The sequence below is a fragment of the Ammodytes marinus genome, assembly GCF_949987685.1.
Source record: "Ammodytes marinus genome assembly, chromosome: 10".
Taxonomy (NCBI): domain Eukaryota; kingdom Metazoa; phylum Chordata; class Actinopteri; order Uranoscopiformes; family Ammodytidae; genus Ammodytes; species Ammodytes marinus.
The window spans coordinates 11,977,808-11,998,443 of NC_137214.1; the positions used below are offsets into that span (position 1 = coordinate 11,977,808).

Sequence of the window (20,636 nt, forward strand, 5' to 3'; positions counted from 1 at the left end):
AAATGACTGTTTAATTAAGTAAAACCATTATACTGAATAACAAGATATCTACAAGTCAAAATGCACCTCTCCATGTGTGCTGAGCAGGCCATTATATAAATAGTGTTCTCCCCTGGTAAGAGACAGGGTCAGGAATGTGGGTTGTTTGGCTTGGTCATCGAAAGGGAAACCTCCGGTATTTCAGCTTTAGCTTGCATACATTAGAATAGGCTCAGGACTGACTGTTTTACGAGCCTAACAGTAGTTAGTTTATGTGAAGTTGCGAAATCATACTATTCTGAAAGTCTGAGTAGACTCACAGGCACCCCATGGGGCACTCCTCTGAAGATGATGTTTCCAACTAAGTCTCTTTTGGTAATGTTTTAAGGAATAGTCAGTGTCCACCTATCAGGGACGACAAGGGGGCAGATCCTATTGACCAGTGACACTCATCTTACTTAGAGTCGGAGAATAAATAGGCCTTAAAATCAGAAGAATAGCGGGTTTTTGCTAGGAGCTTTTCATGGTGCATCTACCTCACTTCAATTTGACTCCAATACTTCGCATATTTTGATTGGCTTCGTTCTTTTGATTGCAGTCTGAGTTTTTGTTTATAATAAAGAATTGTTCCGGAAACCTCCTCAACTGCTTCAAGCTGTCTCTTTTTCCATCATCCTGATAACCACCACAGTTCGTGAAAGTCTGTCCAGAAACCACAAAGTGGCGTCATCGAACAGAGGGCTTCTGGACGGTTCATTGGGACAACGCGGTGACCCGGAGCTCAACTTTCTCCCCAGCAGCTCGCCAGGTGAGCATTGTTGCTCTGTGGGGGGAGACTTGGGCCCTGGTATCCCTGCGTGTGTTCGTGATGCTGTCGGGCTGTAAATTACTGAATGCGGGGTGAACGACATGGTGGTTCGGTTGATGGGAGAAGATACAGACTACATTACTGTTTTGTTTCGGCTTAAAAAAGAGAGGGATGCATATTTTATGTAGGCTATACATACATTTTAAGTTTGTGGTGCCAAGAGTGTGAGATTAAGTTGTCTTCTTCTCATCTAAATTTCAATTTGACGTATGAGGTAACGGGTGGCTCATATTGTTTGTGGTAGGCTAACTTGTCAACCAATTAAAATTTTTACTTTATTCTATGTGACGCGTGAGGTAACGGGTGGCTCATATTGTTTGTGGTAGGCTAACTTGCAACCAATTAAAATTTTTACTTTATTCTATGTGACGCGTGAGGTAACGGGTGGCTCATATTGTTTGTGGTAGGCTAACTTGTCACCAATTAAAATTTTTACTTTATTCTATGTGACCCGTGAGGTAACGGGTGGCTCATATTGTTTGTGGTAGGCTAACTTGTCACCAATTAAAATTTTTACTTTATTCTATGTGACGCGTGAGGTAACGGGTGGCTCATATTGTTTGTGGTAGGCTAACTTGTCACCAATTAAAATTTTTACTTTATTCTATGTGACGCGTGAGGTAACGGGTGGCTCATATTGTTTGTGGTAGGCTAACTTGTCACCAATTAAAATTTTTACTTTATTCTATGTGACGCGTGAGGTAACGGGTGGCTCATATTGTTTGTGGTAGGCTAACTTGTCACCAATTAAAATTTTTACTTTATTCTATGTGACGCGTGAGGTAACGGGTGGCTCATATTGTTTGTGGTAGGCTAACTTGTCACCAATTAAAATTTTTACTTTATTCTATGTGACGCGTGAGGTAACGGGTGGCTCATATTGTTTGTGGTAGGCTAACTTGTCAACCAATTAAAATTTTTACTTTATTCTATGTGACGCGTGAGGTAACGGGTGGCTCATATTGTTTGTGGTAGGCTAACTTGCAACCAATTAAAATTTTTACTTTATTCTATGTGACGCGTGAGGTAACGGGTGGCTCATATTGTTTGTGGTAGGCTAACTTGTCACCAATTAAAATTTTTACTTTATTCTATGTGACCCGTGAGGTAACGGGTGGCTCATATTGTTTGTGGTAGGCTAACTTGTCACCAATTAAAATTTTTACTTTATTCTATGTGACGCGTGAGGTAACGGGTGGCTCATATTGTTTGTGGTAGGCTAACTTGTCACCAATTAAAATTTTTACTTTATTCTATGTGACGCGTGAGGTAACGGGTGGCTCATATTGTTTGTGGTAGGCTAACTTGTCACCAATTAAAATTTTTACTTTATTCTATGTGACGCGTGAGGTAACGGGTGGCTCATATTGTTTGTGGTAGGCTAACTTGTCACCAATTAAAATTTTTACTTTATTCTATGTGACGCGTGAGGTAACGGGTGGCTCATATTGTTTGTGGTAGGCTAACTTGTCACCAATTAAAATTTTTACTTTATTCTATGTGACGCGTGAGGTAACGGGTGGCTCATATTGTTTGTGGTAGGCTAACTTGTCACCAATTAAAATTTTTACTTTATTCTATGTGACGCGTGAGGTAACGGGTGGCTCATATTGTTTGTGGTAGGCTAACTTGTCACCAATTAAAATTTTTACTTTATTCTATGTGACGCGTGAGGTAACGGGTGGCTCATGATGTTTTAGGTAACTTGTTCTCTATTAAACTAGTAGTTTAGACAGAAGTTGCCTTGTTGTTGCAGTGAGGAACTGCTGTGACGTTTTGACTTGTATTGGGATTCTTATAAGGTGTGACTTAGCGGGTTCAACGGGGATATAAAGGGGTGCTATGGGGTTCCTGGGGTGTGTGTGACTTAGTATTTACAAAGGGCTTTAATGTGGGTGGTCACGGTGAACTCTTTGGGGGTACCGCAGAGATACAACCTTGTGGCTTAAAAAGGGAACAATTTGTGTTTAAAGGGGTGTCACAGGGGTTAAAGGAACAAGTAGCTTTACTGGGGATTTAATTTGTCTTGTTAATGGGGTGTCACATAGATGTTTTTTGAGTATATTAAGAGGCCCAGAGTCAGGCCTAGAATGAAGATATTCTAGAGTGTAGGGGCCCAGAATCAGGCCTAAACTATAGCAGTTTTGTCTATTAAATGTTATTTGTGTGTTTGTCTGCTGTATGTACTAAGTGTTGTCTTGATATGAATAGGCCTATATAATAATAATTATTAGATTTCATTTGTGATGGCTGTCTGTGGGTATTTTGATCAGGTGACCACATGACGGATTATATGTTGAGATTGCTCTTGAAGTAAGAAAAGCATAGAAAGAAGAAAGAAAGAAAAAAAAGAAAAAAAAAGAGCCGGACCTCCACCGGCTCTACCTCGGAAATATATCCGAATATAGTGCCTGTCACCCGGCCTTGGGTCGTGCTGCACTGGGGTGTGTCCTGGAGCTTTCTAACAGGTGAAAGGCGGGGCTGTGGGCCCGTAGCGGTGAGCCTGTTTGCGCGAGCCAGATTAGGTGGACACGGGCCCTTAGGTGGACACGGGCCCTAAGCCTCGCGATTATGATGACTGTTTGATTTTGTCTCGATATAAAGACGACGGTTTGTACAACTATGTTTTCTGTGTTGGCAATTTCAATGCGGTAGTATATTGTGTACAGATGGGCTTTTAGCCTATTTTTAGCAAGCTGTAGAGTTCGGTCCGCCCGTGAACGCGCAGAACGGTAGACACACCAGACAAAGCGCGGGCACAGTACGTGTGTTCTTTAAAGATACCTTGCGTGGCTTTTCCACATGTGAGCTCCTATGGTCTTTTATGGGAAAATAAGGGCGAGATAGTCTTGTTCTACGGTCTTCTGAGTTAGGTTACACTCTTAAGGGCTCTATATGTTGGAGCTAGTTACAATAAAATTAAAGTAACTGTGTAATTTTGAAAAAAAAAAAAAAAAAAAAAAAAAAAAAAAAAAGGGGGGGGGATAGACTAGCTTGCCTAACCCTTATGACATAATTAAAATAGAAACTAGAAGAGGCTTATCCAGGAGAAAATGAGAAATTTGTGTTTTGTCAAAGACTGTAATATGTTGAAATAACATGACAGTGGGAGAGTAGTTTACTCTGTGATTTGAGGCAAAATTTTCAGATGTAAGTCCCTTAGTTTAGGAACAAATTAGGAATGAGGAGTTAAAGGTGTAGTTGACAATAAAAAGATTTAATACAAATATTTGGAAAAATTTGTAGAACAGCATTGTAAATTTGATGATAAATTATTTCTATATAAAAAGTATACAGACACTTGTTTTACACCTGAGTAAGTTGCATAAAATGCATTAAGTATACAAACAACGTGTGGATTTTGATGTGGCAATTTGACTAGTAGTGACAAAGTGTTTAACTACTGATTGATCTAAAAGTAAGTTGACACATTTGCATTTGAAAGAGTGAGAAAAATCTGTTTCTGTTTGTATGTCTGCAGTTAACTTCTTTTTCTGGTTTCTTTTTCAAGCAGAAAGCTTGTGTTTATATAGACTCCACGGAAGCAGATGGATGTCAGGTAGCAGAGGGAGCGCTGGCAGACTGTGTTTAGTTTTAGATAGTATATAAGAAGGTCAATTAATGACCTGGAAAACAACACATGTATTTGAATTAAGGTGAGTTTAAGGATTGGTTGACACACTCAGTAAATCATTTACACTACCACCCCCTGAAGTTTTGATATGAGGAAATTGAATTAATTAAGTTAATTATTTTTGATGTTAGCTGTACAATATTACTGTCTCCTCATGAGATTTCAAAAGTAAGAATAGGTATCTTGATACCTTGGTGGACCATTTTGATGTATAGTGTAATGTGCCTTTGGTCTTATTTCCTTTCAGTGTTTAGTTTTGACTCAGGTCAGGAATAAGATGATAATTAAGGCTAGCTCACTCATAATTGTATGCATTCTATAGATATTTTGGAATTAAAGGGCAAGGGTCTGTGGACTCTTGACACAGAGGGTAAAGTAAATATTTCCTAGCCAACCATGGCAGCAAATGACAATGAAAATCCACAAAAGGAGGGGCTTACTAACTCTGATGGACTGTTCTTGAATGATGAGTGAACAGGGTTCCAGCATTCTGCCAGCCTATGCCGAATGTCCTGGGACACGGAGGACTGCAATAACAGTGACTGTTCTGGGATGCGAATGACTCAAACGATGGTACGAAACCAGGAACTTAAAAACAATGGAAGACTAATGACAAAACTTGTGTTGTTGTCTGTCACAAGGAAAGTGCTTCAGCCAGCATATCCAGAGAAGAATACAGATCCATCTCCTTGGAAGTTACAGTTCCTTTCTGTGTGGAGAGTTTCCTAAAACCCAACGTTTCCCCAAAAATTAATTTCTGTGCATGAAGTGAGGAGTCAGCCTTAAACAGACCAAATTTAAGCTTCCATAGACATTAAATGATTGATAAATAGAGTGATAACTCTGAGCAGTTAGAGGGGAGTATTGTTTTTGTTGTTAGCACTTACAGAGGGAAAGGAAGGTTCATATTTCATCTATGATTTTTCTCATGCTTTCAAAGACACCTGGGTTTCTTTAAAATTTCATGCGATTTAAATTCTAGTTTTTGAAAAGATTGACTAGTAAAGCCACATGTTGTTTCCACGCTTTTTCTAATTTAATTATACTATTTGACTATCTGTCTCTGACTGAAAAGAATCATGCTCTTTAGAGTGATGACATCCTCTTCCAGTACAAAATCACTTCTTACAGTGTTTAGGAGTCTACTAATTGAAAGGTTGCAAGGTAATACAAAAATAAAAATGTTAATACAAAAATAAAGATATGGAGGATTAATTAGGGTAATTAATGTTTGAACGTTGCAGATAAACTACAGGTTAGGGAAACAATAGAGTTCTAATGCATAACATGACCAGTATTGCATGCCTCTTCAAGAGAGGGGGGTGTGCTTGGACTGGCCTCAGGGTAAACAGGAAAACAGAGGAACAGGTGGTCTTGTGTGTATATTGTTGTGAGGAACTAGATTTCTTCAGAGGGACAGGTAAACCCTGTCAGATTGCCACCAATAAACATTCACTAGGGAGTCTATTGACTTCTGGGCACATTGACTAGGGCAAGATTACAGGATATAGTTGGAGGATTTCAGTTAGTTGGCAACTTTTTGTCTGATCATAACCATTTTTATTTAGCTATTTGTTACAGATATTATAGGATCTCTATATATACTCTAAACCTACCTAATTCGGATATTTGGTTTGCTGCTTTATGGAATGGAATACTGACAATTGACAAATTTGGATATACAGAGAGCTGTCACAGTGCAACATCTTCCGGAATGATGAGCAGAGATTTTTAAACATATGTAGGTAACGGTTATTTTAAGGTTAACGAGGCGTTTCAGTTTTGACTAAAGTAGAATTAAGGTACACAAGGTTGCTTTGGTTTATTTACCGATGTGAAATACAAATGGATCTGGCTATCTTTTTCGTAGTTATCAAGTCAGTTATGTCATATGTTTCTGTCATTTCTACGAGTGACAGGCGTCTTGTAGTATTGGTGAACTCGTATGGAACCTTGGTGTTCCCCTTGAGGAATTGTGAGGAGTTGATTTTACTATAGGTTGTTGAATGTGATGAGCTCGAAGACTCTACCTGTTCTACATTTGCTGGTGAGTATTGCAGGCCTGCGGGGGTACATGTTGCATGTTTGTTTGATTGTTTGTTTGTCAGATGTCAAGTTGCATGTTTTGCATGTTTGTGGACCGGTCCTTTATAATCTTATATGGCCTAGATAAATGTCTGTAACTTTATTTGTTGTTGACATTGTTTGAGAATTGCAGCTTTCCATCTTGGATCTGGGAACACGGCGTTGGATCCCTTTAACAAATGTTGTTTGCAATTTTAACTATGTTTGTGGAAGAATACTTTCATTTTCCGTAGGATACGTACAGTCAGGTGTGTGAAACCAGAGAGGTCTCTCTGTCCCACTGAGCAAACCAGAGGCTCAAGGGAGGAGGAGCAAATTGTCAGAAAGGGACTCCATGGAAGCAGGCTGCTAGTACACGCTAAGAAATATCAACTGGTGGCCAGTGGCCACATCCAGAATGGCAGGCTGCAACGTCATCTAATCAACTCGGCTTGACAATGCCGTGTACGTTTTGTTATATTAGAATAATCAGATTTGTTCAAACTTTGAATGAGATTCAGTTTTAACAAGGGGGGAGGGATTAGATAAACAAATAAATACATACCTTCATCTTATTTTTTTAAATTTAAAGTAAATAGTGTTAAATTGCTTGACTGGGAGGTAAATTAAAGAGCAGTCAGTGCACTGCTTCTGGTCTCAGAATCAAACTTTGAACATATTTGACTTTAACACTTAAGAAATTGTTACACACGTGAGGTTTGTTATTGGCAAAGGTACTGGTGGTTGTTTTCCTCTCTTCTCAGTGTGATGGGGAGGATTATATGCCTGTCCAGGGAACCAAAAATAGACAAGGGAATGGACTGAGAGACTCAAACATGGACTTAGGTTATGATGGTTGGGCCCTGGGCAGAGCACGGACTGAGAGAGATTACACTGGTTCAGGGTATAAAGGACACTAAGAACCCCCGCACCAGAAGGCAACGCTGCTTAAGAAGGAGTTTGGTTATCATACAGAATTAAATACACGTCTATGTTCTTATATATATGTGGACACAGTATGTTGCAATGTGGAAGTTGTATTGTTTTGTCATAACCTGTGATATTGATGTTATGAATGTATTGTAACTCTGTGATGTATGCAAATATACTCAGCAACAACCTTAAAAACTGATAGGTTAATCTGGCTTACTTTTAGTACAGGTATTTTTTGATAATACTTTAAGATAGGTTTAGAATCTAATGGCTGATTGGAATATGGTCATTTAATTTTAGAATAATGGATAATGATAATTGTTAATTTTAAAAAGGAGTTTCCCTACCTTATTTGGATTGACAGGTGCGGATTCTTCACGTTGAACAAGAAAGGTCTCCGAAATCCTTTTTGTTGTCTTTTAGACAAGGCAATTTTTGAACTAGGAGATAACAGCTGAACTTGCAAGACTACAGTCACGCCTAAAAGGCCATAAGCAAACATTTTTAGTCTCACTTTCCTGTATTTGGAAAAAGGTGTACCTGATAGTCTTGCAGGTGATGCTAAAGGTTAGCCAAATTTGATCTTTACTAAGAATTAAGCAATTAGCTTTTCCCAGTCTAACTTAAATTTAAAGTAATGTGAAATTGAGCAAATAGGACATAGTTAATACATTGCCCTTCAAAAATTAAGCTTCAAATAGGACTCTAAAGCGATCCAAAATAGGATTATAGAGGAGGACTTTTCCGAACAACAACTGAGAACTGCAACAAAGGCCAATCATTGTTAAGATGTGTTTAATTACCTTTCTTTCAAGACTTGTTTAGTCTTGAAGGGGGGAATATGTGGTGTATTTTGTCATAACACATCCTAAAATGACTGTTTAATTAAGTAAAACCATTATACTGAATAACAAGATATCTACAAGTCAAAATGCACCTCTCCATGTGTGCTGAGCAGGCCATTATATAAATAGTGTTCTCCCCTGGTAAGAGACAGGGTCAGGAATGTGGGTTGTTTGGCTTGGTCATCGAAAGGGAAACCTCCGGTATTTCAGCTTTAGCTTGCATACATTAGAATAGGCTCAGGACTGACTGTTTTACGAGCCTAACAGTAGTTAGTTTATGTGAAGTTGCGAAATCATACTATTCTGAAAGTCTGAGTAGACTCACAGGCACCCCATGGGGCACTCCTCTGAAGATGATGTTTCCAACTAAGTCTCTTTTGGTAATGTTTTAAGGAATAGTCAGTGTCCACCTATCAGGGACGACAAGGGGGCAGATCCTATTGACCAGTGACACTCATCTTACTTAGAGTCGGAGAATAAATAGGCCTTAAAATCAGAAGAATAGCGGGTTTTTGCTAGGAGCTTTTCATGGTGCATCTACCTCACTTCAATTTGACTCCAATACTTCGCATATTTTGATTGGCTTCGTTCTTTTGATTGCAGTCTGAGTTTTTGTTTATAATAAAGAATTGTTCCGGAAACCTCCTCAACTGCTTCAAGCTGTCTCTTTTTCCATCATCCTGATAACCACCACAGTTCGTGAAAGTCTGTCCAGAAACCACACAAGCCAGTGTGGAGCTTGAATCATGTTTTCTCCTCCCCGTCCCTCTTTCCGCTTCCCCTGCCTTTACTTCTTTCTCCTGGCTGCAGAATTTCCTTTTTTAAATATCTATAAATCTATTTGCAGGTCGAACTACGGTATGAACTGCTGTAGAGTTATCGCAGGTGATCGATACCTCAAAGTTCAAACTAGCCCAATATAGTTGAGCTAATGTCAAACACCATGACAGGATACATTCATAGATACATCGCCATGAAAATATTTTTTGAAGGCCTATTTTATGACGTAATCTCTCGTCTTAATTCAGGCTTCTCAGTCACTCTCTACACCTAATTTATAAAAGCAACAAACAAGCTGAGAATTGCAGTCGATTTACAGCCGTTTCTCAGCCGTTTTCACACTTAATAATAAAAAAAGGGAATGTGTTAGGGACGGACATTTGCTAGTGATGCTGATCACCATGGTGATGACGGTGGCTTCAGTGACTATAAAAAGTGTTTTCCCATCACTGCTGAAAACAGCGGGGTTCTTTGGCTCCCCACATCAAGGTTTAACAGTGAGATTGGGTTAGGACGACATCCACTTCTATTTTGTGTGCAACCGCTCAACAGCAATGTCCTCCAAAAACATGTTGTGGTAGCTACTAGAAAGCTATCTAAAAACACCCAGGGTAAAATTGCTTCCATGTGAACCTATAGCATTGACGATGACATAGCAAAAACAAGATTAAAGTCTGCAAATTTCACTGCTTGCAACTGTGTCTGGCTGGACACACAAATCAGACACTGTCATTATTTGTATTCCTTTCTTATCGCTGACAATAACATCGATAAACCTATGCCACATAAAAACACTAAACCTGCAGTCAATTTATGTTAAAAATGATTGAGAAAGAAGTTTCACAGCCCACAAGCACATTAACAAGGTGCATGTTTGACTGACCTAGTGTTCATGGTGCAGCAAAAGCTCAAATCATCTAATAATCAAATAATATATTAGAAGATGTCATAGATTGGATTTGAAAATGAGACTGATTTCAGATAATGCATCCAACAAAGCCTTTCGACAAAGGACTCCACTGAGCTCAGTTTCGATGGTGGAAATGAACATGGGTCCTCGATAAGCATTGACTGTGATAAAAATAGAGCGTATTTATTGAGAGATGGAGTGATTCAAAGCTGTAGCGCCTTGCCTGTTCTGTGGTGGCCTTGAGCAAGAGAGAGATATTTTATGATGAGGGGAGGCAGGGACGGCTCCTTAATCTCTACAGCAGCACCACCTTATTCACCCTGTTCCACAGACACACACTTCATGTATCACTGGTTGCCTCCTTCTCTCTTTTTTCCATTAGTCATCACACTGTTTCTTGATCCCTCTGTCACTGCAGTACCGTGTATATTCTTAAGTTTCAATTAATCTCCTCAATATCGGGCTTTCCCTCCCTCCCTCTCTCGATCTTTCTCCTCCAAAACAATCTTTTGTCATCCCTAGTCTCTTGATCCCCAGTTTCTCTCCCTTTCCCATTTTATTTGCTCATTTTCTTCCAGGTTATCCATCCACATTCATCTCTCTCTCTCTCTCTCTCTCTCTCTCTCTCTCTATCTCTCTCTCTCTGTGAGCGTGCACGTAGTACTAGTGGTGGTGATGCTGGTGGTGGAAGAATGGGAAGGATGGAGAAAAAAAAGAGGAGGGAAGAGGCGGTGGAGGGGTCCCTTCCTTTTGGGGCGAGCAGGGGGTTGCCATGGTAACAGGCTGAGCCAACCAGTAGCAGCGGTACTCGTGAGCTGTTAGCCCGTATATGGCAGTGTGCTGAAGGAGGAAGTGGGATTCATCAATCCAGCAGTAACTCGTAATGGAAGAAGGAGCGTGGTGAAATAATTACGTCGCTGCCTGCATATTCTGTCCACCAACAAAACATTGCTAAATTAATAACCGGGAGGTGGAGCGGACGCTGTGGTCCAAATTGAGGATATGAGGATAATTAATGCACACACACACACACACACACACACACATACACACACACATACACAGTACACACACACACACACACACACACACACACACACACACACACACACACACACACACACACACACAAGGGTGCTCATAGAAACAGACCTCTATAAGCAAGCAATCAAATTCACAAACCCATGAACTGTATATATATATGCACACTACTGGGCTTTGAATGAACACTGTCTCGTAATGATGCAATACGTGTGAGCTTGATGATCTGTGTGTGTGCCTGATGATCTGTAGGCACATGCACATCCGACACATTTACTGATAACTGTGTCTCCACTCAAATTGCACAGAGAAAAGAGCTAAGCTAAGCAAAACCACAGGAGCGGCACACGATACAGCTGAATCAAATATGGAGCACACACACTCTCCCCTCTCATCCTCTGTCTGCTCTCTCAATGTGGACCGTTCTTACCTTCCCTTTGACACCCACACACAGGTCTGTTTTAGACGAGCCCTCAGGAAAAATAAACCTCTACGAAAACAAACAACCACTGCAGAGACAAGGCTCATCATGACCGCCGTGGCTCTCTTCCAAGAGGCCAGTGTACTGATGAAGTGTGGGTGTCTGTTAGGTTGTCAAGCTGTAAGTCAATGTTTTATAGTGTGTGTGTGTGTGTGTGTGTGTGTGTGTGTGTGTGTGTGTGTGTGTGTGTGTGTGCGTGTGTGTGTGTGTGTGTGTGTGTGTGTGTGTGTGAGCTACAATATAGCTTGCTCGCCGTGTCTGTCTCAGACAGTCCATTAGCATCAGCAGGTCTATCTGACTCATTGCCACACTGCAGAAGTTGGGGGTACACACACTGTGACTGCAAGTGCAAGTGCATCCATCTGTCCACCCACAAAGCATTGAAAAAAACATGCACAGGTGATACGAACACCGAACACAAACGGTGTAATGAGCCGTGCAGTGTTTACAAGGACAACAGCTTCACAGCGATCAACCAATGTTGTAGGTAAAACGATGGCAAAATAATCGATAATGATTCACCAAAATGGTTGTCGATTCATGTTTTATACTATTTTAATGTCTTTAAAAGGTGTTTGATAAGAGGAACTTTTAAATGTTTCTGAAACAGTCTAATTTTTCCTCTGATGATCATAAATTACATGTAAATAAAATGAAATGTAACAGCAAACGAGATCATCAGTGTAAAGATTGCTATTTTTATATACTTTGTCTTAATGCCGTTGTAATGGGTACGCTCACCCAGGCCCTTCAGCTGGCGACTACCGTTTTGTCCAAAGGGGGTGCAAGAACTAACAAAAACTGAAAGTTCCTCGGAGCACCTTTACATTCTGGGGATGAAAAATAAGAAACTTTAAAAGCTACAGTGTGTTGTATTGGAGTATTTGGCAGCATCTAGTGGTGAGAATCCAGATAGCAATGCTCCCTTGCTAACCCCTCCATTTCGCAGACTTTATGCTATACTAATAAAAACGCGTAAGGTTGTTAAGTTTGTTTTTTCTGTGCTACTGTAGCAACATGGCGGTGCAACATGGTGGCACGCACCAGTCATATATATAAAACCATTATTCTAATGTAATAAAATAAATAACTTTTATTTGTTAAGCCAATATACACACTTATGGATTTTTTATTCCATTTCTTCCAAGTCTGTTCTTAAAGATGATGATAAGCTTTGCCTATTATAATAAAATAACCAAATTTTCAGTAATTAAATTAGAGAGTAGACCTCTAATTGTAAAAATAACTGGTGGAAAGAGCGCAAGTGATTAGTTGATTAATGTGCTTGTCAATCAACAGAAAAATGACTGATTACTGGCACGCCCTAGTTCCAGATCCCATATACATTTTTGGACATTTTATTTGGCAAAATTTGTTTTATTAATTGAAGAAATATTAGGTGTATTAAATGATAATGAAGATAATCATATGTTTCGGTATACACATTTAGTTAAGTGCTTGTCGGCTATCAAATTAGACAAGGCAGACACTAAAGAGAGGAGAGGATGTATATGGGACAGATGAGGGTGTAGGTCGAGGGTGGTGGATTTCCTTATTTCTTTTTGTTATGGCCGCTGTGGGGCCAGGGAAGGGAGCAGACGTCATGCAGTCCCAATTATAGATATCTTAGGTCTGGGTAAACACAGACCATTAAAGCCCAGCCAACAACACACTCCTTAAAAGCGAGGACAAGCCACCACTCAGCAGGAGATTGTGTGTGTGTGTGTGTGTGTGTGTGTGTGTATGTGTGTGTGTGTGTGTGTGTGTGTGTGTGTGTGTGTGTGTGTGTGTGTGTGTGTGTGTGTGTGTGTGTGTGTGTGTGTGTATGTGTGTGTGTGTGTGTGTGTGTGTGTGTGTGTGTATGTGTGTGTATGTGTGTGTGTGTGTGTGTGTGTGTGTGTGTGTGTGTGTGTCCGCACAAGTGTGTGTACTCAATTACCCTGTAGAGAAATAAAAGGGTTGGAGGGATAGAGGCGGAGGCGGGAGAGAAGGAGGCGAGGGGAGAAACTGCCGGAGGGAGGCATTCAATTGATCCCCGTCCTGCAGTTTTGGAGTTGTCCGGGTAAAAAACTGGTGCATGTGTTTGTGTTTGAGGTGCACATGTGTGGAGCGGAGTGATTTAAGCCCAGCACAGCAGGGAATCTGCCATTTCTCCAAAACATACTTCGGCACAATGGAGCCGAGCTGGTGTGAGCCTAATGGTTAAAGACACAAACAATTTGAATCACAAGCCAAGCCGCATTCAGCTCCATGTCTGAAGTAGGGGAGAACGGGGTAAGTAGGCACACTTTTTACTCTAGTGAGAATTGCTCATCACCGAAACATCTTTCAATAGTCATTCCTACATTAAATTGAAGCTTAAGGTGTTGGCTTGAAATGTGTACCCCTCACTTTTTCTATCTTATTGTAATAAAGAAGAAATTAATCATCAAAGACACCCTTACACATTGTGACAACCAACCCCATCAAGGGGTCGGTTGTCAAACACTATGGGGTTGTTTGTCACAATGTTATCTTAATGGGAATAATCTTAAAAATAAGGCAAGAAAGTAGAACTAAATTTGAAAGTTTAATTGCATTGTCAAGTTGACAAATAGGCCTTCATAACTTACTGTAGCCTTGGCAGCTGGTCTAGTTTGGGATTCACTGGGTTGTTTTGATTTTGTTGCCCTTTTTTTCTTTTGCATGCTAGCTGCCTTTTCCTGCTCTATTCTTTCCTTCTCTGGGGTGTCAGTGAGGATACAGCTTGACAATTTCTTTCGTTATTGGGTTCCTTTTCTGGCTGCAGCCTTGAGATAACATGTGACAACCAACCCCCCAAAAAATGTGACGACCAACCCCAACTTGAATTTCTTGCTAGCATCAAGGCCAACAACCATCTGACAACTAATTAGCTTGCTAACCACAATCTAAACTATAGTTTACCCTTCACACTTTGTATGGGTAACAAGTGTTTTGTTATAAACCCATTGTGTAAAAGCCTAGAAGAAAAATACTGAGGAGCTAAATATTTTCAATTTGACATGAAAAACACAAACAGTCGTCTCACCTCAAATTCAGCAGTCTAACTCCAAGGAAGACTATGTAGGTGACCTCTGATCCCAATTCTGGATATTTACATACCAAAATTTCACAGGCAGCGCCTTCTGGTTCCGAGATATAACGATTGTGACAACCAACCCGTGTGACAAATTACCCCGTTCTCCCCTACACCTGTAATTATTGCCAACACCTTGCTGTGATGACATCTTCTAACTGCATGAATTCTCTTAACTGCAAAGTGTGATTCGTTTTTTTGATCAAAATCACTTCGAAAAGATTAGGATCTTAGCTGGTTTACAGCCAGTGTAACCCCGGCCAGCGATACTGAAAACTGAGATTATGTGCTGAAGCCTCATAAAAACTGAAATGTAATCCCATATTCAGAAAACCCTCTTTTCTATTTTTACGCTGCCACTATAATCCTTCTGTGTGAATGTGTGTAGAGAGGACACGATTAGTCAACAGAAAATTATGATTTTCTTTAGCACAAAAATGCCTAAATATAACTGCTTTTAACATCCTGATTATTATTTTATGATATAGTATCATTCTGAATACCTTTGGGAGTGTTTTTCAGACATAAGAAGCATGTTGAAGACTCTTTGAAGAATGTGACGTAAGGCCGAAGCGTGTGTCTATGAATCTACAGTATGCACAGTTTGTGCTCAGTGTTCATGGGTTGGGAGGCTGAGAAAGTGGGTCTGTGCATGTTCATGTGCGTGAATGTGAAGAAGAGCTGAGCTTTGAATGAGACACAGTGTTGTCTGGTTAAACTATTTAAAGAAATCAATCAGACACACACACACACACACACACACACACACACACACGTACAGTGAAGCAGGCAGACTGAGACAAAAATAAAAAAGGCATGCCTAAAAATAGAAACCCACAAAAAAAAGAGGCAGGCAGACGGAGACAAAGTGATGCTTAGGATAATTATAACACTCAGACCCTAGTGAGAATTCACCTGACTCAAACTACTACAACACAAGCCCTCCATCTGAACACACACACACACACACACACACACACACACACACACACACACACACTCACTCACTCTCTCTCTCAAATCCATCCAACCACCCGCACATCAGCTCACACTGGGGGTCATGTGGCGCGGCGTGTGACACAGACATGACCTCTGTCGCTCTGTGATAGAAGAGGATATAGAGCACACACACCTTCAGTGTACGAGGCAAACGGCTCGGGCTCCAGAGAAAGGGTAGTGATGTCGGAGCACAGGACCTGGATGGGGCTCAACATCCTGGGGGAGGACTCCAGCAGGGTGGAGAGGGGTGGACGGGATGGGCGGAGCTCTTCAGGCTATAGCCAGGAGCAGCCCTGCAAGAGGAGCAAGGATGGAGGGAGGAGGAGAGGGGAAGGAGGGAAGGCAAGGAGGACCGGGGAGGACCAGGGAGGAGGGCGGGTGGGCACTGAGTTACTGCATCACCATCATTTGGCCATGAGTACTCACCACAAAGGAGAATACTGAAGGTGTTTTTTAATGATCACTCTGTATCTGTGCAACATGATGTATGTATGTATGTGTGGACATGTTGGGCTCAGCAGGAAGCCTAGCAAGACATGCAGGATGGACAGAGATGAGACAAAATGTCTTGATGGGTAGAAGAAGAGCAGTGAGAACTGGCGAGAGCTAACTTACAGCTAATGACTGACCATTTTTTTATCTGTCAGTATAATAAACATAATGACATCTGCTCGTCATGTCTTTAATGCCCAAAGACATTTCTTTAAATGGAAACATGTGTGTGAACAAGTCATAATAAAAAATTTAAAAAAACCAGAAAGGAATACAGTTTGAAATTATAATAAATGAAGACAAGCGAGTGAATATTCAGGATGATGAGATGCTGGAATCAGCAAGTGTTTGTAACTTTTGGATTAAATCATTTTATATTGTTGTTTTCAAAATGGGAATAAAAGACATGTTTAGCATTAACTACTTTACATGCTTCTATTCTTCTGACTCTCCAACCTCTGAATTCATGAAACCTTTTCAAAATAAACTAAGTTTGTCAAGAACACATCAATCTAAAAACTAGGCTGTTCTTTATCTTCTTAAAATTGACTATTTTACTTTATATCTGAAATGGAATCAGTACTGAATAATTCATTTTACCAAGCGACCCAAAAAATATTCTGAATTTTGATGCGATTAAATTGTAATTATTTCAGCATCCATCTTTGAACCCAATGCTGCTCCGGTCAGACGTGAGGTCAGAGCAAAGGGGAGAGAGAGAGGAGGGCAAAGAGAGTGAGAGGAAGGGGGGTAAGAGATTGAAGGAAGAAGGGAGGGGAGTGATGCTGAGGTTAAGCATCCCTCCCCTGTAGGAGCTAAAGGGCAGGGGAATCCCCACGAGGAGATCTACACACAAACTCTTACATATGCGCGCGCACACACATGTAAACACACACAAAACTATTGCACAATGCAGAGTCAAACCCGGACAAACACAGACCCAAGGCAAACAAAAAGATACACAGAATGCAGCCTAAGGCACGGACATGACTGCATATGCAGCACAGGCAAAAAAAAGATAAAGAAAAATATTGAGACTCAAAAGCGCTGACAACATACACCCAAGCATTAAATCAAATGCACCACCTTTATCTCAGTCTCTAAAACCCTCTACAACACACACACACACACACGCACACGCGCACACGCACACACACACACACACACACACACACACACACACACACACACACACACACACACACACACACAGTCACACACACTGAGGCACATTGTGTTTGAGCAGCCTTTAGAGCACTGTTGGATAATTGTTTGGCAGACGCGCCAGTTCAGCACCGGGCAATGCTGCGAGTTGCATTAGTGGACCGATGGGGAAAGGTTGTGAGGGGGAGGCAGTGGGGGATGGAAATGGGGAGGAGAACGGGGGATGGGGTGAACGTGGAGGAAAGGTGGAGGGGGGGATGGAGTGGATGTAATAAAAGAGGCAGGTAATAAAATCATTTTGTCTATTTGTGACAGAGAATGATCTCCTTTGGTCGTTAGGGGGAATTCTTGGAAGGATTATTTTAACAACACAATTTCTACTTATTCTTTAGTGAATATCTCTTTTTTTCAGGTGGCCCATGTGTTGCATAGCCAGTTCAGAACGCCGGTGTTCAGTGGTGTGTTTGTGTTCACCTTGGTGTGAGCTCATCAGCAATTCACCCTGAATAATGTCTGTCTGCCTGAGATGTGTGGAATAATTAATACTGCCATTATTGGTGGGTGGAGACGACCTGTCAATCATACCGGCCAAGCATGAAAAGCAGCATGTTTGTCATCATGGACCGTTGCTATGACAATAGGGGATGGTTAGTGATGGATGTTAAGACTGCCACTATTTTTCATCCGAATACATTTGTTCTAAATGGACAAAGACACATATTTGTCATGAAAAAGACAATACCAGACATGTGCACTCACAGAGACAAACAAAGACACACACAGTTGTTCTATCTCACCAATACAATACAATGGACACACACATGAGCATGTACACAATCAACAGGCAACACTACAGGTCCTAACGGACTACAGTCTATGTACTATTGTTTTATTATAATGATATTACAGCACCAACACAGGAAGTTTAATACACTTTCTGCAGTGATACGAGGATCACAAATGATAATCCTATGCTCTGGTTTAGGAGGCGTGGCGAACAATGAGTGTAATAAGAAACTGATTGGGGACAAACAGACAGGCAGGAGGGTGGACAGGGAAACTAGTGTGCAGGTGGGATTAGTGGTTTCATTGAGATTAGCAAAGGGGGGTTATCCAGGGTTATAAATAATCCACCTGTTTAACAAAACAAAGCAAAAGGAATTCAGTGCTTTGCCGGCCTAATGTCTTCGTGCCTGTGATGTGACACTATGTATTGTACCATATATTTCATATGACACTTGCCCCTGATTTATATTCATGTGTCAACATGTGAGAGATGACACAAAAAGGTGGAGATTTCCGTCTACATTTCCTGAAAATATCTGCTGTTCTGTAAAAAACAATACTCTCCCACTCTCTGTCTAGTATATAGGCACACATTGGAACATGTGCCCGATCAATTCTTGCCTGCGGTGTTACAAAATCACCATGTTACATAAGGTAGGACAGTGGCTATGAGAGAGCAAATAAACAGAACAAAAACAAATTGAAGAAAAATAAATAGTATGAGAGAAGAGAGGAAAAAATGAGTGGTTTGCTTCCTGGTTCTTGTTGCTCTGTCTGATCAACTAAGATCATACAGAAGATTGAGAAACCATTGAACACACTTTGTCCCACACACACACACACGAGAGAGAGAGAGAGAGAGAGAGACAGAGACAGAGAGAGAGTCCCAAACATAGATACACACTTACATGGGGAGCCCACTTTGAGACACACACACACTTCTGTAACACATAGACACAGGCAGCTCTCCTTACCTTCAGTCACATAGTTGTGGTCGGGGAGGAAGCCGCGGTGGTTGAGCGTCGGGGTGGCGTCAGTGTCTTCGCCCATCGGCGGGGCTGGGGGGAGCGGCCGTCAGTCTGGGGCAGCGTGGAGCTGGTGCTGGTGGTGGCAGGTCACTGGTGGAGGGGATGGTGGGGATGCCGGCCAGCACAGCGCCCATGCTGCTGCCCAGCCGACGCCTCCTCAGCACAGGGTCGCACAGCCGGCCATCCTGTCCTTAAAATGAGAATGAGGGACTGTGGATTGCGCGGCCGGTCCTGAAACAAGGATGTACTGTGATGCTCGTCTGGGGAGAGTCGCCACAACTGCTTCCGACAGCCAGATGCAAACCTGCGGTGGGGAGGGAATATTTGAAAGCTGTTCAAAAAAACGACCAGGGAGTGAGTTTGATTTTAGCCTCACAAGAGCCTACACATCACTCGTGAGGCGGAAGAAAAAAAATTCCAGTGCAGCTCGTGTCGAAACCATTGCAACTGCTGGCTCCAGGTGTGGCTAAAGCTATTCCACTATACTCTCTCACAATCACACACAACCAACAAGGCCCTGCTAATATGGGTAAAGTCCCTTCTTGTTATTGGATGCTCCAAGAGAAGAGAGGAGAGGAGATGAAGAGGTGGAGACTTGGGGGAGGGGAGAGAGAGGGATGAGCAGAGCCCCTGGTCGCTGTATCTGCAGTGCCGCTGCTTCTGCGGTGAACTCACACACGCATGGACATGCAAATACAGCTAGGGCGAAAACACACACTCACCTACACACTCCAGGTACTCCTGGGTGGATCCTCCATGAATAACGTCTCTCTCCTCCTGAGCCGGTTACTGTCTCTCTCTGTCGGATGTTTGTCGAGGAGGAAAATCCAAGTGGCCCTGCGTTCTGCTGCAGTCTGCACTCTGGCGTATGTATGAAAGGCAGAGTGAGAGGTAAAGAGAGGGGGAGGGAGAGAGAGAGAGAGAGGATCTCTCCTGCTGCGCTGGTACGTGTGTGATGCATCAGAGCAGGGTCCGCCCACTCTTTGGTGCGGCCAATCATCACAGAGCTGTGATCTGCTCCATCACTGGCTGCAGGTGATTTAATATGATAGAGAAACAGTGAGTGGATGGAGGAACAAGTGACAGAGCGGAAGTTTTCGAGCATCTTATAAAATTGCAACTAATGGGAGTGAAAGCAGAGGGAGCAGGAGAAAGGATGAGAGTAGGATTGTTTCACTTGACTGCTTGCTTAATATGATCCATAGTACAGTGACTACTACAAGATAATTCACCTGGAGACATTATTTGATTAGCAAAGAGAGTACTCACACACCCCTGACACACTCACACACACAGATTTAAAAACAAAGGAGAATCTCTATTGCTTATCGACCTAGAAATACATTTTATGATTTGATCTTGATATTTCTGAAAATGGAAAGTAAAACTATAGCTAGCTTTCTTATATGCGGCTGTGGCAAAGCGGGTAGGGTGGCCGTCCACTGGATTGCAGGGTTGGTGGTTCGATTCCCCGCCACTTGTGGAAGGGTCCCTTGGCAAGTCACTGAACCCCAAATAGCTCTCAATAGTTAGCT

General features: G+C 41.6%; 1 protein-coding gene across 2 annotated transcripts in view; it reads right to left on the minus strand.

Moving 5' to 3' along the window:
* Window positions 1-19,123, minus strand: part of LOC307256458 (serine/threonine-protein phosphatase 2A 55 kDa regulatory subunit B gamma isoform) — a gene marked incomplete at both ends in the record, with an annotated part of 30,737 nt that extends 11,614 nt beyond the window's left edge. Inside the window, one exon of one of the 2 annotated variants that reach the window (XM_080035415.1) lies at window positions 19,048-19,123. In XM_080035415.1, the coding sequence (XP_079891541.1) occupies window positions 19,048-19,123 (76 nt within the window). Of the gene's footprint in view, window positions 1-15,764; window positions 15,847-19,047 lie in introns of those variants that run through there. The other variant, XM_080035414.1, reaches the window with a different exon arrangement.
* Between the last annotated feature and the right edge of the window lie 1,513 nt (window positions 19,124-20,636).